Source organism: Schistocerca nitens, chromosome 2 (genome assembly GCF_023898315.1).
Source record: "Schistocerca nitens isolate TAMUIC-IGC-003100 chromosome 2, iqSchNite1.1, whole genome shotgun sequence".
Taxonomy (NCBI): Eukaryota; Metazoa; Arthropoda; class Insecta; order Orthoptera; family Acrididae; genus Schistocerca; species Schistocerca nitens.
Genome location: NC_064615.1, coordinates 805,175,775 through 805,196,064, shown reverse-complemented (window position 1 = coordinate 805,196,064; position 20,290 = coordinate 805,175,775). Strand labels below are relative to the sequence as shown.

Here is a 20,290-nt window from a genome sequence, read left to right as displayed (position 1 = left end):
ATGTGGGTTGAGGAATGTCACATGTTGACGTACAGCTGGAAGAACCAACCAGCTGAAGTAACAGTTACAATTGAAAGGAAAACAGCCCTCTGTCACTATTTTTAACAAATTAACCTGGTTTCAACACTGCTAGGAGTGTCTCCCTGAGAATTTAAATCAAAGAATGGTCCACATTCTATAACATGGTCACAGAATTATAACTAAAAACATATGATAGGGTATAAGTACGGAATCATCGTAAAAGACTGGCAGTACTTATATGTCATTTATAGAATAATAAATATGCCAAAAGGGCATTAGTCACAAAGATATTTAAAATAAAGAAAACTGTGATGGCGAGCCACTAAGGGCTGCTTGTTACTTGCGTGGTGCAAGTTGCAAAATTCTGTGACCATGTTACGGAATATAGACCATTCTTTGATTTACATTCTGAGGAAGACACTCCTAGCAGTGTTGAAACCAGGGTAATTTCTTAAAAATAGTGACAGAGGGCTGTTTTCCTTTCAATTGTAACTACTCAGTCTCTGAACGTGCAGCCATGTACAAAATTTTGAAGTAACAGTGAAAGCACAGGTAGAAAAGGGTAGTAGGGTAATGATCCTTTGTATCAGACTTTTGTTACTATTCTGTTCAAGAAAGCAAGATGATTATCAGGAGGAAATAAACACGGTTTTTCGCAGAATGTTTACCTAATATTTTGCTCCAGAAATTTGGTGATAGCAATGGACAATGTGTCACATCACTCCATTGTCTTAAATAAAGAGAAATGTCTCATTAGAGAAAATAGAATCTGCCATGAATAAGGTCGATTCAGTGGAACTTGAAAACTCTACAAGCCAAAAACCATGCACTACACAATCAACAAACTGACTGAGGGGGTATAGTGTAATCAAGCCTTTTCCATAACATTCCATTTCAGCTTGTCAGTATTTACATGGATCAGGGTGAAAAGTAATGACTTGAGAAACAAAAGAAACTATATTTTCAGTGAAGCGGAAGTGCTAACGAAAGAGGCTATTGAGAGCATTGCACCATGGGACAGGTCGAGAGTTGTGAGCAATACGAAGAAAGTAATAAAGGAAGTATGGATCTGTTGATTACTGGACAAACAGATTAAAGAGATAGTAAATTTTATGTAACAATTTACATTAAATTAAGAATCACAATAAAAAAATTAGTACTTGACGAACTACTTGAATAGGTGTTAGATATGGAAACTGATACAGAAACTGAGGAAAAGAAATAATGTTTGAATGACTGCAAATTGAAATTGTAAAAAACAGAGTACAGGGAGTACTTAGGCAATCACAATAAAATAATAAGTAAAAGTAAATGAATAAATAGGAAGATTGAAGTGAAGGAACAGAGTGTGTGGGAAGTAATGGAAACCTGAGAGGATTATGTGAATGGAACTAATAACAGTTTGAAACTGTCATATAATTGAATAGATAAATAATCTGCTTACCAAGCAGCAGGAGAAAAACACATACATAGGATAGGGAAACGTGCAAGCTTTCGGAGCCAGTCGCTCCTTCTGGGAGAATGATCAAAGGGAAAGGAAGAGGGAGGAAGGAAAAGACCATTTTGGTAAGATTTAGCAAATGGGGGGGGGGGGGGGGGGAGTTATATAGAAGTAACCAAGAACCTCAGATCAGGAGAGACTTAATGGACAAGATGACAGAGAAATACTGATTGTTTTTGCCTGCACTGGAAAGAGACTTGAAAATTTAAGAACTTAAAGGTTGATGATAAGTTAATAACAGAGATATGAATTACCACTTGTGGAGTTCTGACAAAAAGGTGTCAAAGGGAGATCCAGATGGGATGTATGGTGAAATAGGCATCTAGGTCGTGACTCATGTTGTAGAGCATGCTTTGCAATAGGATATTGTGTGTTGTCAGTATAAACCCTCTGCCTATGCCCATTCATCCTAATTGATATCTTAGGTGGTAGGCATACCTATATAGAAGGCTGAATGGTGTTTACATAACAGCTGGTACATGACATGTCATTTCACAGGTGGCTCTCCCTGTGATAGTGTATGTTTCGCCAATTACAGGACTGGTGTAGGTGGTGGTAGGAGAGTACATCAGACATAGTCTAGCAGCAGTGACAGTCACTGCAATAATAACTATAGGGCACCCCCTCCCCCGAGAAGGTAACTTGTCACCTATATATTTATTATTTGCTTGTACTTGCATTTCTACAAATACCTAACTTTTTTTCTATTTAATGCTATTTCCCGAAAGGTAAGTATCAATTTCTGGTTAATATCATGTCAACCTCATACTTTGTCATGTTACAGTGCCAGAGAAAACAATGTAATAGTCAGTGGTGTAGATGAACAGGTCTGAAATATTGTTTTCTTTAGTTATGTCCTTAAAAAAAAACTTTTGTTCGGCCATTTTTATGAGGTCTTTTTTAAAATGCAGTCTTCCTGTATTTTAGGTTACAACACTGACATCTAATCATCCAGTCGACAACTCGTCAGTAACAGTCAGAATAATATTTAAGAGAAAAAAAAAGATTCATGAATGTATCCATTTATACAATGTCCTCTTTAAGAGGATTATGGGTATATTGGAATTAGCAAGGGTCGGAAGAGATACATATGACCCACATGCTGCCCGTGTAATACCCCAGCACAAGTAAGTTTATTCTTAAGTAAATGGTATTATAATTGTAAGAATTATCATCATTTAATACGGCTCATTGGTCTGGTTCAAATCTTTCAGTTGGACACTGCTTTAGTGACTTGAATGCCCGTAACATAACCCAGTTTCCATCCAGGGAAAGGGAGCATGCACTTTAAAGTGGAGTGCAAAACATACATTGTGTCTGGCACTCTTAACGTTCAGAGCTGAAGGCTAGCTTAAAGACACATGGAAAAAAACTTGGGATTCAATCACAGAACTTTTGGTTTCCAGGCATGCACTTTACTTCTAAACCTACATGCCAGTAGGAACTAAAACTCATAAAACTCAAACAGTATGTGAAGCAGTAGCATAGTGTGAGTGACACACGCACGCACGCACACACACACACACACACACACACACACACACACACACACCCTAGCGCACTCGCTCACATGTCCATGCACTCATAACCAAGTGTACATGTCCCCCCCTCCTCCTATCCCACCTCCACCAGTCCCCCCTCCTCCCCCCCACCACTCCCCCCACCACTCCCCCCACCCCCCCACTCCCCCCACCACTCCCCCCACACCCCCCCCTCCCCCACAACCTCCCCCCACCCCCACCACCTCCCCCACCACCTTTCCCCCACCACCTCTCCCCCCACCCCCTCCCCCCACCACCTCTCCCCCCACCCCCTCCCCCCACCACCTCTCCCCCCACCCCCTCACCCACCCCCTCACCCACCCCTCCCCCCACCCCACCCCCCAACGCCTCCCCAACCCCTCCCCCAACCCCTCCCCCCAACCCCTCCCCCCACCCCCTCTCCCCACACCCTCTCCCCACACCCTCTCCCCCACCCCCTCTCCCCCACCCCAATCGTCCTCCACCCCAATCGTCCCCCCACCCCAATCGCCCCCCTACCCCAATCGCCCCCCACTTCCATCTCCCCCCGCCCCCATCTCTGCCCCCGCCCCCATCTCCGCCCCCACCTCCGCCCCCACCCCCATCTCCCCCCCACCCATCTCCCCCACCCCCATCTCCCCCCCACCCCCATCTCCCCCCACCCACATCTCCCCCCACCCACATCTCCCCCCACCCCCATCTCCCCCACCCCCATCTCCCCCCACCCCCATCTCCCCCCACCCCCATCTCCCCCACCCCCATCTCCCCCCACCCCCATCTCCCCCCACGCCCATCTCCCCCCACGCCCATCTCCCCCCACGCCCATCTCCCCCCACGCCCATCTCCCCCCACGCCCATCTCCCCCCACGCCCATCTCCCCCCACGCCCATCTCCCCCCACGCCCATCTCCCCCCACGCCCATCTCCCCCCACGCCCATCTCCCCCCACGCCCATCTCCCCCCACGCCCATCTCCCCCCACGCCCATCTCCCCCCACGCCCATCTCCCCCCACGCCCATCTCCCCCCACGCCCATCTCCCCCCACGCCCATCTCCCCCCACGCCCATCTCCCCCCACGCCCATCTCCCCCCACGCCCATCTCCCCCCCACGCCCATCTCCCCCCACGCCCATCTCCCCCCACGCCCATCTCCCCCCACGCCCATCTCCCCCCCTCTCCCACTCTCCCCCCTCTCCCACTCTCCCCCCCTCTCCCACTCTCCCCCCTCACCCCCTCTTTCCCCTCTCCTAACCTCCCCCTCTCCTCCCCCTCTCCCCTCTCCTCCCCTCTCCCCTCTCCTCCCCCTCTCCCCGCTCCTCCCCCTCTCCCCGCTCCTCCCCCTCTCCCCTCTCCTCCCCCTCTCCCCCGCTCTCCCCCTCTCCCCTCTCCTCCCCCTCTCCCCTCTCCTCCCCCTCTCCCCGCTCCTCCCCCTCTCCCCTCTCCTCCCCCTCTCCCCTCTCCTCCCCCCTCTCCCCTCTCCTCCCCCTCTCCCCTCTCCTCCCCCTCTCGCCTCTCCCCCTCCTTCCCCTCTCCCCCTCCTTCCCCTCTCCCCCTCCTTCCCCTCTCCCCCTCCTCCGCCTCTCCCCCACCTCCGCCTCTCCCCCTCCTCCGCCTCTCCCCCTCCTCCGCCTCTCCCCCTCCTCCGCCTCTCCCCCTCCTCCGCCTCTCCCCCTCCCCCTCTACTCTCCCTCTCCTCCCCCTCTACTCTCCCTCTTCTCCCTTTCTCCTCCCCCTCACCACCCCCTCACCCCCTCTCCTCCCCTTCTCCCCCTTCTCCCCCACTCCCCCACTCCACCCCCACCTCCCCCCACTCCCCCACCCACCCACTCCCCACACACCCCTCCCCATCTCACCCACACCCCACACACCCTCACCCCATCACACCCACTCCCTCACCCCCCACACCCCCCACCCCCTCACACCCTCTCCTCCCCCCTCACACCCCCTCACACCCTCTCCCCCCTCTCCCCCCTCTCACCCCACTCCTCCCCCCACTCCCCCCTCACACCCTCTCCTCCCCCACTCCCCCCACTCACCCTCACCTCCCCCACTCCCCCCACACACCCCTCCTCCCCCCACTCCCCCCACTCACCCTCTCCTCCCCCCCACTCCCCCTCTCACCCTCTCCTCCCCCACTCCCCCCTCTCACCCTCTCCCCCCCACTCCCCCCTCTCACCCTCTCCTCTCACCATCTCCTCCCCCCACTCCCACTCGCCCCCTCTCACCCCCCTCGCCCCCCTCTCACCCCCTCTCCCCTTCTCCTCCCCCCTCTCCCCTTCTCCTCTCCCCTTCTCCTCCCCCTCTCACCCTCACCTCCCCCACTCCCCCCTCTCACCCTCTCCTCCCTCTCACCCTCTCCACCCCCTTCTCCTCCTTCTCCTCCCCCCTCCCCCATTATCCACCCCCTTCTCCTCCCCCTCTCCCCCATTATCCACCCCCTTCTCCACCCCCTCTCCCCCATTATCCACCCCCTTCTCCTCCCCCTCTCCCCCATTATCCACCCCCTTCTCCTCACCCTCTCCCCCTTCTCCTCACCATCTCCCCCTTCTCCTCACCATCTCCCCCTTCTCCTCACCCTCTCCCCCTTCTCCTCACCCTCTCCCCCTTCTCCTCACCCTCTCCCCCTTCTCCTCACCCTCTCCCCCCTTCTCCTCACCCTCTCCCCCTTCTCCTCACCCTCTCCCCCTTCTCCTCACCCTCTCCCCCTTCTCCTACCCCTCTCCCCTTCTCCTACCCCTCTCCCCTTCTCCTACCCCTCTCCCCCTTCTCCTCACCCTCTCCCCCTTCTCCTCACCCTCTCCCCCTTCTCCTCACCCTCTCCCCCTTCTCCTCACCCTCTCCCCCTTCTCCTCACCCTCTCCCCTTCTCCTCACCCTCTCCCCTTCTCCTCACCCTCTCCCCCTCTTCTCCTCTCCTCCCCCTTCTCCCCCTCCTCCCCCCTCTCCCCCTCCACCCCTTCTCCCCCTCTTCCCCCTCTTCCCCCTTCTCCCCCCTCTTCCCCCTCTTCCCCCTCTTCCCCCTCTCCCCCCTCTCCCCCTCACACCCTCTCACCATCTCCCCATTTCACCCTCTCCCGCTCTCCCCCCTCTCCCGCTCTCCCCCTATCCCCCCTCCCCCTCTCACCCTCTCCTCCCCCCTCTCACCCTCTCCTCCCCCTCTCACCCTCTCCTCCCCCTCTCACCCTCTCCTCCCCCTCTCACCATCTCCTCCCCCCACTCCCCCCTCTCACCCTCTCCTCCCCCCACTCCCCCCTCTCACCCTCTCCTCCCCCCACTACCCCCCTCTCACCCTCTCCTCCCCCCACTACCCCCTCTCACCCTCTCCTCCCCCCACTACCCCCCTCTCACCCTCTCCTCCCCCCACTCCCCCCTCTCACCCTCTCCTCCCCCCACTCCCCCCTCTCACCCTCTCCTCCCCCACTCCCCCCTCTCACCCTCTCCTCCCCCCCACTCCCCCCTCTCACCCTCTCCTCCCCCACTCCCCCCTCTCACCCTCTCCTCCCCCACTCCCCCCTCTCACCCTCTCCTCCCCCCACTCCCCCCTCTCACCCTCTCCTCCCCCCTCTCACCCTCTCCTCCCCCACTCCCCCCTCTCACCCTCTCCTCCCCCCACTCCCCCTCTCACCCTCTCCTCCCCCCTCACCCCCTCCTCCCCCCACTCCCCCCCTCACCCCCCTCCTCCCCCCACTCCCCCCTCACCCTCTCCTCCCCACACTCCCCCCTCTCACCCTCTCCTCCCCCCACTCCCCCCACTCCCCCTCTCACCCTCTCCTCCCCCCTCTCACCCCCTCTCACCCTCTCCTCCCCCACTCCCCCTCTCACCAGCTCCTCCCCCACTCCCCCCTCTCACCATCTCCTCCCCCCACTCCCCCCTCGCCCCCCCTCGCCCCCTCTCACCTCTCGCCCCCTCGCCCCCTCTCACCTCTCGCCCCCTCGCCCCCCCTCGCCCCCTCTCGCCCCCTCGCCCCCTCTCACCCCTCGCCCCCTCTCACCTCTCGCCCCCTCTCACCCCCTCGCCCCCTCGCCCCCTCTCGCCCTCTCGCCCCCTCTCACCCTCTCGCCCCCCTCTCACCCCCTCGCCCCCTCTCACCCCCTCGCCCCCTCTCACCCCCTCGCCCCCTCTCACCCCCTCGCCCCCTCTCACCCCTCTCACCCCCCTATCAGCCTCCTCTCACCCCCTCTCACCCCTCACCTCCTCTCACCCCTCCTACCCCCTCTCACCCATCCTACCCCCTCTCACCCCTCACCCCCTCTCACCCCTCATCCCCCCTCTCACCCCTCCTCCCCCCTCGCCCCCCTCCTCCCCCTCTCACCCCCTCGCCCCCCTCTCACCCCCTCGCCCCCCTCTCACCCCCTCGCCCCCCTCTCACCCCCTCGCCCCCCTCTCACCCCCTCGCCCCCCTCTCACCCCCTCGCCCCCCTCTCACCCCCTCGCCCCCCTCTCACCGCCTCGCCCCCCTCTCACCCCCTCGCCCCCCTCTCACCCCCTCGCCCCCCTCTCACCCCCTCGCCCCCCTCTCACCCCCTCGCCCCCCTCTCACCCCCTCGCCCCCCTCTCCCCAACCTCCTCTCCCCCCTCTTCCCCCATCTAGTGGTTAGCGTTGCTGCCTCTGGATCACACGATCTCTGGTTTAACCCCGCCGGGTTGGGAATTTTTCTCTGTCCAGGCAGTGGGTGTTTCTGCTGTCCCTATTATTTCATCATCATTCCTGACAGATGGGTGTTACACGTTAAGACAGTGCAGGGTGCCGAAGGTGGGAGTGATCATTTCCTGGTCAAAGGACTTTTAAACATACGGTGTAAAGGAAGAACGGGGCCTAAGTTAAGAAGAGTAGAAAGGTACCATGTGGAGAAACTAAAAGATGAGGTAACAAAGACCGGATACCATAAAGGAACGTGGGTGTCACCAGATGGGAGAACAGTAAATCAAATAGACCATGTAGCCATTGATCTCATAGTAAAGAGATGGGTGTTAGACGTTAAGACAGTGCGGAGTGCAGTAGGTGGGAGTGATCATTTCCTGGTCAGAGGCCTTTTAAACATACAGTGTAAAGGAGTGGGAAGGTACCATGTTGAGAAACTAAAAGATGAGGCAACGAAGACCGGATACCAGTTGCAACTTAGTAACCGCTTTGAAGCACTCAGTGAAATGGACGTGAATCAGGACCTTGAACTGATGTGGGGAAACATCCAGAGCTCAGTTAGGGATACAGCAAAGGAAACACTCATGGGAAACCCAGTGCACAAGAAGATCTGGTCTGGGAAGGACTGTGCAGGTGCCCTGGAAAGGAGAAAGGAAGCCAGGAGCAAGTGGCTGAAGGGGACAAATCTGGCACAAGGCAAAGCACAATTTGAGGAGGTCCAAAAGACTACACAAGCAATCCTGAGAAGAGCAAAGAGGAAATACATAAGGGATATCATCATTGAAGCAGAAACAGACTTCAGAGGACAAAAGACTAGGGAAATGTTTCTGAAGGTGAAGTACCTCTGCAAAGGTCACCAGGCCAACTTGTCAAAGATTCCAATGATAAGATCCTGGCGAACGATAGGGACAGAGCTGAGAGATGGAAAGAGTACTTTCGACAGCTGCTAAATTGTGATGAACCCGAACTGCAGTTTGATTTCCAGTACCGAATTACAGCCGATGCAGACTATCCCCCACCTACCCTGGATGAGATAAAAACCAGAATCAGACATCTTAAACAGAATAAGAGTCCAGGCGAAGATGGAATACAGGCTGAAATGATCCTGACAGGAGGAGAGAAATTTGCAGAAAAAATACACCGACTGATACAGGCAATATGGACCAAAGAAGAACTACCAGGAGAATGGAAAACAGCTCTGATTTGTCCAAAACATAAGAAGGGCGACAAACTGAAATGTGACAACTATCGAGGAATCGCCCTGCTTAACGTCTGATCCTGTCCAATTGCGTCATACATAGAATTCAGCCAGTGACAGAATCGGTGATTGGGGAGTACCAGGGAGGTTTCCGGACAGGACGGTCAACAGTAGATCACATTTTCAGTCTCCGGCAGCTCACTGAGAAACTGGGTGAATAAGGTAAAGATCTGCATATTTTATTCGCTGATTGCATACATCGCAAGAGCCTGCTCAACTGTTTAAGGGAGTTTGGCATAGCAAAGAAACTCATCAGTCTGATAAAGAAACACATACAAAGGTGAAGATGGGAAATCACGTAACTGAGGAGTTTGAAATTGTGACAGGACTCAGGCAAGGAGATGGGTTGTCCCTTATCCTGTTCAACTTCGCCCTCGAGAAGATCGTACGCGAGACCTTCCAAGAAAACGAAGGGATTGAAATCGAAGGAAAGAGACTGGCATACTTAGCCTATGCAGACGACATCTGTTTACTCTCTAGGTCGGAAGAGGAGCTGGAGCAAATGACCGAAGCACTAAAGGAGGCTGCCAGCAAATTTGGGCTAAACATAAACAAAGCCAAGACAGAGTACCTCGTTATGACGCGTGGTCATTGTCAGACTGCTGATCATCTACAATCACTGCAGGATGGAGGCCAGTCTTACAAGAGAGTGCAAGAATTCAAATACCTAGGGACACTTTTCACTGAGAACTCGTCATGTGAAGCAGAGATCACTGCCAGAATACAGGCAGGAATCCGATCTTACCACAGCCTAGCACAACTGCTTCGGTCCAGATATCTCTCCAGACAGTTCAAGATTCGACTGTACAAAACCCTGATCCAGCCTGTTGTTGTATATGGCTGAGAGACATGGAGTATCCGGAAACAGAACTTCCATAAGCTCCTTGTTTTTGAGAGAAAAGTGCTTTGGAAGATATTCGGTCCGGTTCTGGATGCAGACACAGGGGAATGGAGGATCAGATACAACCAAGAGCTTGAGGAACTATACCAGCAGCCCAACACAGCAGGAACTGTCAAAGCCAAACAAATGCAGTGGGCCAGCCATGTGGCCCGGATGGAGGATCACAGGTGGCCTCGGAAGCTCCTGGATTTCACACCTACAGAAAGAGACCGCCAGGGAGACCCAAGAAGCATTGGAGGGATGGACTCCATGAAGATTTAAACCAAATGTCAATAGATGTGAATGGATGGCAGATAGCAGCAATGGACAGAATACAGTGGTGGAGGAAACTTGTAGATGCATGCAGTCCACTGGGCCTGATCACGTAGTAGTAGTAGTAGTAGTAGTAGTAGCTAGATTGGATTGTGAAAAAATTGGACTTAGTCTGGGTGCTGATGACCATGCAGTTGAGTGCCCCACAAATCAATCATCATCATCTCCCTCTCCAGGACACAGCTATTTTCCCTCCCATCTCCTACCTGAGCTTATCTTAGTGCTCGTATGCTAGTATTGCAGACCGTAGGAGCTCGTATATTAAGAACATTTGCTTTGCTGATTGCATAACTGGAAGATATCATCATCCTACACAATATGAGATACTTGACCCGCCATATTCCAAGCTCATTTAGTTATTACGGACACATTGCACTGCCCAGAATCATAATATGCAAAGCGGCAAATGAGAAACTGTACACACACACACACACACACACACATACACACACACACACACACACACACACACACACACACACACACACGGAAAGAGAGATGAAAGTTACTAAATGTTAGGAAATAAGAAGTGTCAATTTTCGTCATTGCATTGTTCATCACTCATTACAGCTCTACGTGTAATTGTCTTCAGAAATGCCACACCATTTTTTCATTTGTTGTGTTTTCTGGTGGTATTTGTAATGAGTATTACTTTCATGAGAGCTCAGTGTCTCTAGCTTTAAAATCAGATTTTCTGTTATTTTTGTAGTAGTAGTAGTAGTACTGAGACTACCCACCTGTAGTATAAATCATAACAAACACTGGTTTGCATGCACAAACTACTTACAAAGACTACTATGTGCACAATATACTTATGAAGTCTACTGAATTGTTGGTTTTTAAATATAACTTTAAAAAAAAGTTTGCTTATTAACAAAATTTCCATTGCTTTGAAATATTGGGTTGTTACATAAAATGGGAAGAGTGATCATATCGGTTTTAATAACAATGCTGAAAGTTGAAATTTAGCAACAAACACATGCCAAAAGAATCGGTACAGCATTGGTGATAGAACACTGGACCTCTTGTCCTTTACTAACCAGAACCAGTGTGCCTTTCATTTTTTGCTACCAGAGTAGAAGATGAATGCTGGGCTTGTCATTTATAGCCCAAAAATGCGTATCAATGATAGGACTTTCTGTAGCTCCTGAAGGATTGGTATGATCTTTCAATGATACTGTCTCTGATTAAAGGCATTGACTTACAGATAAACACATAATAGAACGTGTATTCATGAACACCCTTGGGCAGTAAATAACTGCCAATGGGCTAATACATTGCTGAAATTTTAACTATTGTCAAGTAACTTTTGCCGTGTCATTAAAAATAAGTTGCATTCAAATTCCTATTATAAAGTAAATAAACTTATTTGACTACAAAAAGAATTTTTTTTCATTCAAAATAATTACAGAAAAAGAATGCCAAAAATTTTACTCAAAAGTTTATAATTTCTTGCCAGTTCTATGAAACAGTTAGAGATAAAGGTAGCTAAGGCAACAGCAGTAAATTGAAAACTTTACAGTTCATTATTTTTTATAATAAAAACAGAAAGCAGCTGCATGTGTCTACATAAAATGCCTTTTTCTGTTTGTTGCTCTTGGAAAACAGACAACCTAACACAAAAAATAGTTCTCCAACCTCTTTTTTCATACGTTAGCTCTGACGATTCGTAATTCACAAATAATTGTGAGATCCTAGATTATAACAGGATTTTTGAGACATTTCAAAAAATTAGATACAGTAGGACAGTACTGGTGACTGTTTTGTAGTATTCAAGCTGTCATTAGTTTTCAAGAAAAGCAATGACCAGTATACAGACTAAATTTCCTTGTATTTATTTATTTTAGTTTATTTTTTGTATCTAGGTATCTTGAAACATATAATTCAAAAGTCTGAGGAAATTTTAGAGCTTCTGAATCTTTGATGTCAACATTTATTGCTAGAAATAATGACAATAGGAAACTGAAAATTGGTAGTCAGAAACTGATTATGTTGAGCAGTTTTAACAGTCAGATTAAATTGGAGATAAAAAAGGATATATTGGAAAACCGTTTGGATAACCATCATCCCGTTTATTCCTCACCGGCCAAAACTAGCTGTGTGATTCATGTTACGGTTACCAGGAGACAGTCATATAGTCTTCGGACTCTGTCAGCAGTTACGAGCTCTGCCAAGATTTGGTTAGTTTTTTTAAATTAATCAAAAGTCAAACAACGGTAAATATGGGATGGAATGTAAAAATATTATGAAAAAGAAAGTTGCTACTCACCATATAGCAGACATGCTCAGTCGCAAATAGTCACAACATAAAGAGTGTCACAAATAAAGCTTTCGGCCAGTAAGGACTTTGTCAAACACACACACACACACACACACACACACAATTGAAATTAATCATCAGATTATTTTAAATATTTATTATTTGTATAATTACTTCATTTTGCTTGAAAGTCTCTCTCGAGCATGCAACCAGATGGATTGATTGTTGTAGAATGAATTTTCAGTGTTGTAATGTGCCACCATCACAATAATAATAATAATAATAATAATAATAATAACAACAATAGTGTACCCCCACTCATGGTTACTACAGATATTGGAAATATACAAAGTAGATCCTAAATTGATACAGTTCCTAAACATAGTAATGAAAAATTGGAAAACCACACTTAATATCCAAATAAATTCAAATATCATCACATCACAGCCAATACAGATTAAGCGTGGAATATACAAAGGAGACTCATTAAGTCCTTTATGGTTCTGCCTTGCCCTGAACCCACTATCCAACATGCTAAATAATACAAATTATGGATACAATATTACTGGAACATACCAACACAAAATCACACATTTGCTATACATGGATGATCTAAAACTACTGGCAGCAACAAATCAACAACTCAACCAATTACTAAAGATAACAGAAGTATTCAACAATGATATAAATATGGCTTTTGGAACAGGCAAATGTAAGAAAAATAGCATAGTCAGGGGAAAACACACTAAACAAGAAGTTTACATATTGGATAACCACAGCGACTGCATAGAAGCGATGGAAAAAACAGATGCCTATAAATATCTAGGATACAGACAAAAAATAGGAATAGATAATACAAATATTAAAGAAGAACTAAACGAAAAATATAGACAAAGACTAACAAAAATACTGAAAACAGAATTGACAGCAAGAAACAAGACCAAAGCTATAAATACTTATGCTATACCAATATTGACCTACTCATTTGGAGTAGTGAAATGGAGTAACACAGACCTAGAAGCACTCAATACACTTACACGATCACAATGCCACAAATATAGAATACATCACATACATTCAGCAACAGAAGATTCACATTAAGCAGAAAGGAAGGAGGAAGGGGATTTATCGACATAAAAAACCTACATTACGGACAGGTAGACAATTTAAGAAAATTCTTTATAGAATGAGCAGAAACTAGCAAAATACACAAAGCAATCACTCATATAAATACATCGGCTACACGACTGAAATTTCATAACCACTTCTACAACCCTTTAGATCACATAACATCAACAGATACGAAGAAAGTGAATTGGAAAAAGAAAATACTACATGGCAAGCACCCGTATCATCTAACACAGCCACACATCGATCAAGACGCATCCAACACATGGCTAAGAAAAGGCAATATATACAGTGAGACGGAAGGATTCATAATTGCAATACAGGATCAAACAATAAACACCAGATATTACAGCAAGCATATTATTAAAGACCCCAATACCACAACAGATAAATGCAGACTTTGCAAACAACAAATAGAAACAGTAGATCACATAACAAGCGGATGTACAATACTAGCAAATACAGAATACCCCAGAAGACATGACAATGTAGCAAAAATAATACATCAACAGCTTGCCTTACAACATAAACTTATAAAACAACACATTCCCACATACAAGTATGCACCACAAAATGTACTGGAGAATGATGACTACAAATTATACTGGAACAGAACCATTATAACAGATAAAACACCACCACATAACAAACCTGACATCATACTCACCAATAAAAAGAAGAAATTAACACAACTAATCGAAATACCCATACCCAATACAACAAATACACAAAAGAAAACAGGAGAAAAAATTGAAAAATACATCTAACTGGCTGAGGAAGTCAAGGACATGTGGCATCAGGATAAAGTTGACATTATACCAATTATACTATCAACTACAGGAGTCATACCACACAATATCCACCAGTACATCAATGCAATACAGCTACATCCAAACTTACATATACAACTACAGAAATCCGTAATTATTGATACATGTTCAATTACCCGAAAGTTCCTAAATGGAATATAACATATACCGTACAGTTATAAGGAAGTCGCGCTTGATCAAGGTCCGCGTCACTTTCCATTTTTAACCAGACATAGCGTCTGAGAAAGGAAAGAAGTAATAGTAATAATAATACTCCTGCTGACTGATATCCTGGACCTGGGGATGCAATATAATACATATACCAGTTGTTTCCCCCCTCCACTGACCCTGTGTATGGATCACATGGTGTGTTGGCCTTAGTGGAGGGAGTAGCTCGTGCTCAGGAATAAAGTGGCAGTGCTCCACCTTTGCCATGCTCAGTGCTCTGTTTCTGCTATTGGAGAATTTTTAATGCCAGAGCCCATGCTTGACTAAGTTGAAATCCATTATTCTTGCTGACGGGGTTCTCATGTAGCTGGATTTTGGTAGTCCCCTTGTGTACATAGTCCCAGTAGTCGGATGTGTCTTGCGGAATTTTTGTGTCTTCATATTTTATTTTGTGTTTGGTTTCATGGCAGTGTTTAGTAATTTCTGATTTTGTGGGCTGCTGGAGGTTGGTGTAACATTTGTATTCCAAACACCTTTCTTCAATTGTGTGAATGGTTTGTCTGACATGTGCTTTCCTGCACTCATGTGGCGTGTAATACACTGCAGATTCCCAGAGTCCCAGGTCATCTTTCACTGACCCTAAAAGGGATTTGCTCTTTCTGGATACATAGCATGTGTGTGGAATGTAGGCTGTCTTTTTTGGTTGGTCTTCATCGGGTGTTGGCTGTGATGTGGTCTTTCAGTTGTAGGTACATTGAATTTGGAGGCTACTATAGCCATTTTTTCTGGAACACATCCCTGAGGTGGTCCAGTGTAGGTTTTCAGCTTTCTGTGGCGGATATCACAAACTCTGTGGACCAGCTTGTTTAACACTCCCTCCATTTGTGACTAGAATGTGAAGCTACTGGTCTGTGAGAGTTTTATTCCCATAGATACTGTGTCCCATTGTTTCATCTGGTTTTGTTTGTACCAGAACATCCAAGAATGGCAACTGGCCATTTTGCTCCACATCCATGGTGGATTTTAGGAGGCTGGAAACCTGGGCCCAGACAACTGGTTTTCGGTTCTCACTTGAGAAGATTATGCATGTCAATTTTAATTGTGCTCGTCGGAGTTTTAACCAACCAGAGCTTACAATGGGGGACCGTATTTTACGTTTTCATGACTGTGCACTTTTTGCTTTTATTATTTTACTCAAAATTAACATGGCTCCCACACCCGAGAGACCTAAGAACAAAGGGCTTCCAGTTGTTGAACATTTTGAAATGTCTTGGTGGAAAAACATGGGAAGCTGACAGGTCCCGGCTCCTACAGTTTTGTAGGGCATTTGTTCGATCACGCTTAGACTATGGCAGCATGGTCTACAGATCGACCCTTCCTTCCTACCTCTGGTTGTTAGGTGCTGTCCACCATGAGGGCATTCAGATATCGACTGGAGCCTTTCGGACCAGCCCAGTTCAGAGGCTGGTGAGCCACCACTCCGGATTTGGCGACATATCCTTTTGGCTCGACAGGCGCTGAAAATCTCAGCATCACCTCAGTCATTGGCATTTAGTTCAGTGATCCAACCCACCTTCGAACGACTGTTCAGGAATCAGCCCCAAGCGACCCAGCGATTTGGTGTACATGCTACAGACTGTCTCAAGGGTCTGGATCTCTCTGGCATGAAAATACATACCCAGAGATGGAACACACTGCTGCTTTGGTGTCCTCAGAGGCCCAAAGTGATTTTAAGCATGGTACAGTACAAGAAAAGTTGTACTCCAGATACGGTTTTTACAACTTTGTTTTCGTCTGTTTTAAGTATGTACCGTAGTTTTATCGATATTTATACAGATAGATCCCAGCAGGAGAATTCTCTCGGTTGTTCAGTGGTTTTCACTGATAGGGTTTTTAAAGTGCAACTTCCAGAACAATTTACAAATTATGATGTGGAGTTATATGGCATTCTGATGGCACTGGAGAGGGTTCGTAGACATCACCGAACGGGTTTTCTTGTCTGTTCTGACTCTCCTCGAGCGCTGCAAGAAATTCACCAAGTGTATCCAGTAGACCTGCTGATTCAGCTTATCCATAACGCCTTAGAGTGGTTCCAACGCCGTGGCAAGGAGATGATATTTTGCTGGGTACCTGGCCATTGGGATACAGGGTAACGACACGGCTGACAAAGTTGCCAAGGAAGCATGTTGGAATGGTGCTGTCCATCATTGTCCCATTCCGTTGCACACCATTGTCTCATGTTCTGACAGATGCATCATGCGTCAATGGGAGACTGAATGGTTGCAGGTGTCAAACAACAAACTACGGTCGCTCAAATCGACCACAAAAGCTTGGCAGACTTCATGTCAGCCTCACCGCTGGAAGGAGATTTTGCTTACTAGACTGCACATCAGGCATAGCCCTTTCACACATGGTTTCCTCCTCCGGCAGCAGGATCCACCATTCTGTGAAGTTTGTGGTGTGCCACCTTCAGTTCAGCATATTGTGGCTACGTTTGTACTGTATACTGATATTAGGGCAGCCCTTGGTCTCACTGGAGATCTGTGCACCATCCTCGCAGATACCGATACCAGTGTTAAGAGTTGTGAAATTTTGTGAACTGTCAGGCCTCATCCCTGAATTGGTGGGGAAGGGCGGCAGACTTAAGCACGTTACAAACAGCTCCGTACGTGGGGACAGCTTTCGTCCCCACCCATTAGATTTCATGATGACTTTTCGTCAGGGTGCTGATGACCATGATGTCGAGCGCCCCCTCAACCCAAATCATCATCATCCATGGTGGATGGAATTTGATTATGGATAGAGTTCAGAAGAACACAGAGCATGAAAGAGGTGGATTACAGACTGAGGACTGCCACTTGATTCTTGAGCATGAGCTACCCTCAGCACTACAGCCAGCACATTGTGTGGTTCATACACAGGGTCAATGGGGAAGGGAGACAACTAGTGTGTGTGTGTGTGTGTGTGTGTGTGTGTGTGTGTGTGTGTGTATCACACCCATTGGTCCAAAATGTCGGTCAGCAAGAGCAACCTGATCACTTATGGCACGTTAAATCCAGCTGCACGGTCAAGAAACTTTCGAACAGCATATTCGCCAGGAAAGTCTATGAACACACACATACTTCATTCTGCTTTCCTTTTCTGAATGTGTTACAGATATGCTGCTGGTATGTTTTATGTATTATTTACATGAAGTAAAACTATGTGTTTATTAGTAGCAGCCTGAGATGCATATTTAGTCCAGAAGAACAAATTGGTAATATTTGAGCTGCTCAGTTAGATAAATTGTTCTGTTACCATTGTGCTTTCTTGTATAGATATTGCAACTCTGCATTTTGCAACAACATATATTTATTTATTTCAGACTGGAGGTTTGGCCAGGCTACGTGACGGCCATAGATGAATACGAGGGCGGTATACAGTTGTGCTGCGATACTTCGCACCGAGTACTGAGAACACAGACTGTTTTGGATGTAATGTAAGTTGTCTTCCTGTAAAGACAGAGACAAGAATCAAGTTAAATTTTAAATTACCAAGGAACTTGAGTAGCATTGTACTTTGTAGGAGGTATTGAGTACAAGGGTGTTCATTTAAATTGAAATAAATAGCTGCATATGCAAAATATTATAGTAAGAGAATTGCCTTAAAAGAAACTTCCTGGCAGATTAAAACTGTGTGCCCGACCGAGACTCGAACTCGGGACCTTAACCTTTCGCGGGCAAGTGCTCTATCATCTGAGCTACCGAAGCACGACTCACGCCCGGTCCTCACAGCTTTACTTCTGCCAGTTCAGATGGTAGAGCACTTGCCCGCAAAAGGCAAAGGTCCTGAGTTCGAGTCTCGGTCGGGCACACAGTTTTAATCTGCCAGGAAGTTTCATATCAGTGCACACTCCGCTGCAGAGTGAAAATCTCATTCTGGATTGCCTTTTAAGTTTTTATGAACTCCCTCCAGATGCGCGACTGAGGTGTGTCATTAAAATAATGTCAGAGTAGTTTGTTTAAAGTGAGTAATTGAAGGAATAGTGTTGGGGAAAAATTGAAGGTTTTCATTGAATGAAGTTCTATGATTTTTTGTCAAGGCCTGACTCAACAAGTGTGCCGTATTGATTCACTCAACTTTTGGTAGCCATTTTTCCACGGAAAGGACTACTTACATCTGGTTTACAGAATGTTGTCATTCTCATGCTTCTGTAGGTAGTGAATTTCATAAAGCTAGACCAGAAATGGTTGTCATTCCAAAAAAACATCAACATGTGACTTGCTGTGAGATAAATGAATCCTTAGGCATATTGAATAAGGAAGCTTGTTGAGTTATCCACGAATACTTAACTATGAAAAAAGTGTGTTCCTAATGGATCTGCATATTTTGGAAGAAGCTAAAGAACAGGCTGGTGTCAGCAAGAGTTAAGTAAACACAAAAAACATTTTTACCCTGTAAATGCAAAAATCGTAACAGGAGATGAACTTTGGAAATATTTGTGTGAACTGGAAACTTGGCAGCAATCAACTGTTGTGGGGGGGGGGGGGGTCCAGAATAAATTGAAAACAGCAACTCATTTTTCTGATTACACTTGACGTAGCATGGCAGTGTTCTTAAAGGATGGAAGAACAGTTAATGCTGACTGATATACAACAATTTGTTTGATAAAAGCCATCAGAGAAATCAGGAAAAAACAACTGACAACATTGCACCAATCTTGATGATAGCGACAGCTATCACATAGCAAGTCAAACAATTGATTACTTGATACTCAGAAAAATGTGGAATGAATGTATTGTTGCTCTTATTTGCTTGATTTACCACCTGAATAACTCCGTTTATTTCTTAAAATAAGGGAAAGGCTCCCACTCACCTAAAGTGGCACTTCGCTTGGCACACAGAAACTCTTAACAAGAAACAGTATTCACACAAGCTTTCGAGTTCTTGCTATCTTCCTATACTCTCGCAGTAGCAGCAAGCCTGATTATTGAGAACAGTTACCTGGGCAGATTGAGGTGGATAGGGATAGAGAAGGATTGCACTTAACAAGGAGGAAGTAGCAGATCTTCCAACAGATGATTTAGTGGCTGCTGGATTTGGAACCACAGAAACCATCAGGGGCCCAGTAAGCCATCTCCACTACCCATGTTACCTACTCTTCCCATAATTTAGGAAAAAGTCACATAGAAAGTAATTCAAAATCAAAGACAGTGGCAGCTAAGCCATCCTATCAGCAAGCTCACTCCCTTTCTGATCGAGATTTTACTGTCGATGAGGATATTGATATCTATGTTGGATCCACCACTCTGTGAAGTATGTGGTGGGCTGCTTTTAGTTTAATGTGCTTCAGCTACATGCATTTTATGTATTGCCATTAGAGTAATTCTCAGTTTGGCTGGAGATAAGCCCACCGTCCTCACTGACACCGACACCAGTGTAATATGAGTTTTGAAAATTTGTGAACTGTTGGCCCCATTCATATAGTGCTACGGTAGGGAGAGTCAGCAAGCTCTGGATGGCTAGCTTACCCAGGCAGTTTGGCATTTTTATTAATCTGTTTTCAGTGTAATAATTTCATGCATCCTGACGGCGATTTTTTATAATTGCTTGGTGGACTTGCATTGTAAGCATTTCTCCCAAGCAAATGGGATGCTGACACTTCATAAGGTGTTGGTTACCTTGCTGTTGAGTGCCTCAGATCCATCATCATCATCATCATCATCATCATCATCATCACTGTCATCAATAGTCAATATCAAGAAGCTGTCCAATCCTTCCAAAAATGTTCTA

The 20,290-nt window shown here is 47.1% G+C and overlaps 1 protein-coding gene across 1 annotated transcript in view; it reads left to right on the top strand.

Moving 5' to 3' along the window:
- LOC126237063 (piwi-like protein Ago3) overlaps positions 1 to 20,290 on the top strand; it is a 214,726-nt gene that overhangs the window by 76,302 nt on the left and 118,134 nt on the right. The window contains exons 6-7 of the mRNA XM_049946849.1: positions 2,450 to 2,649; positions 17,883 to 17,996. Of these exons, the coding sequence (XP_049802806.1) occupies positions 2,450 to 2,649; positions 17,883 to 17,996 (314 nt within the window). The remainder of the gene's footprint in view (positions 1 to 2,449; positions 2,650 to 17,882; positions 17,997 to 20,290) is intronic.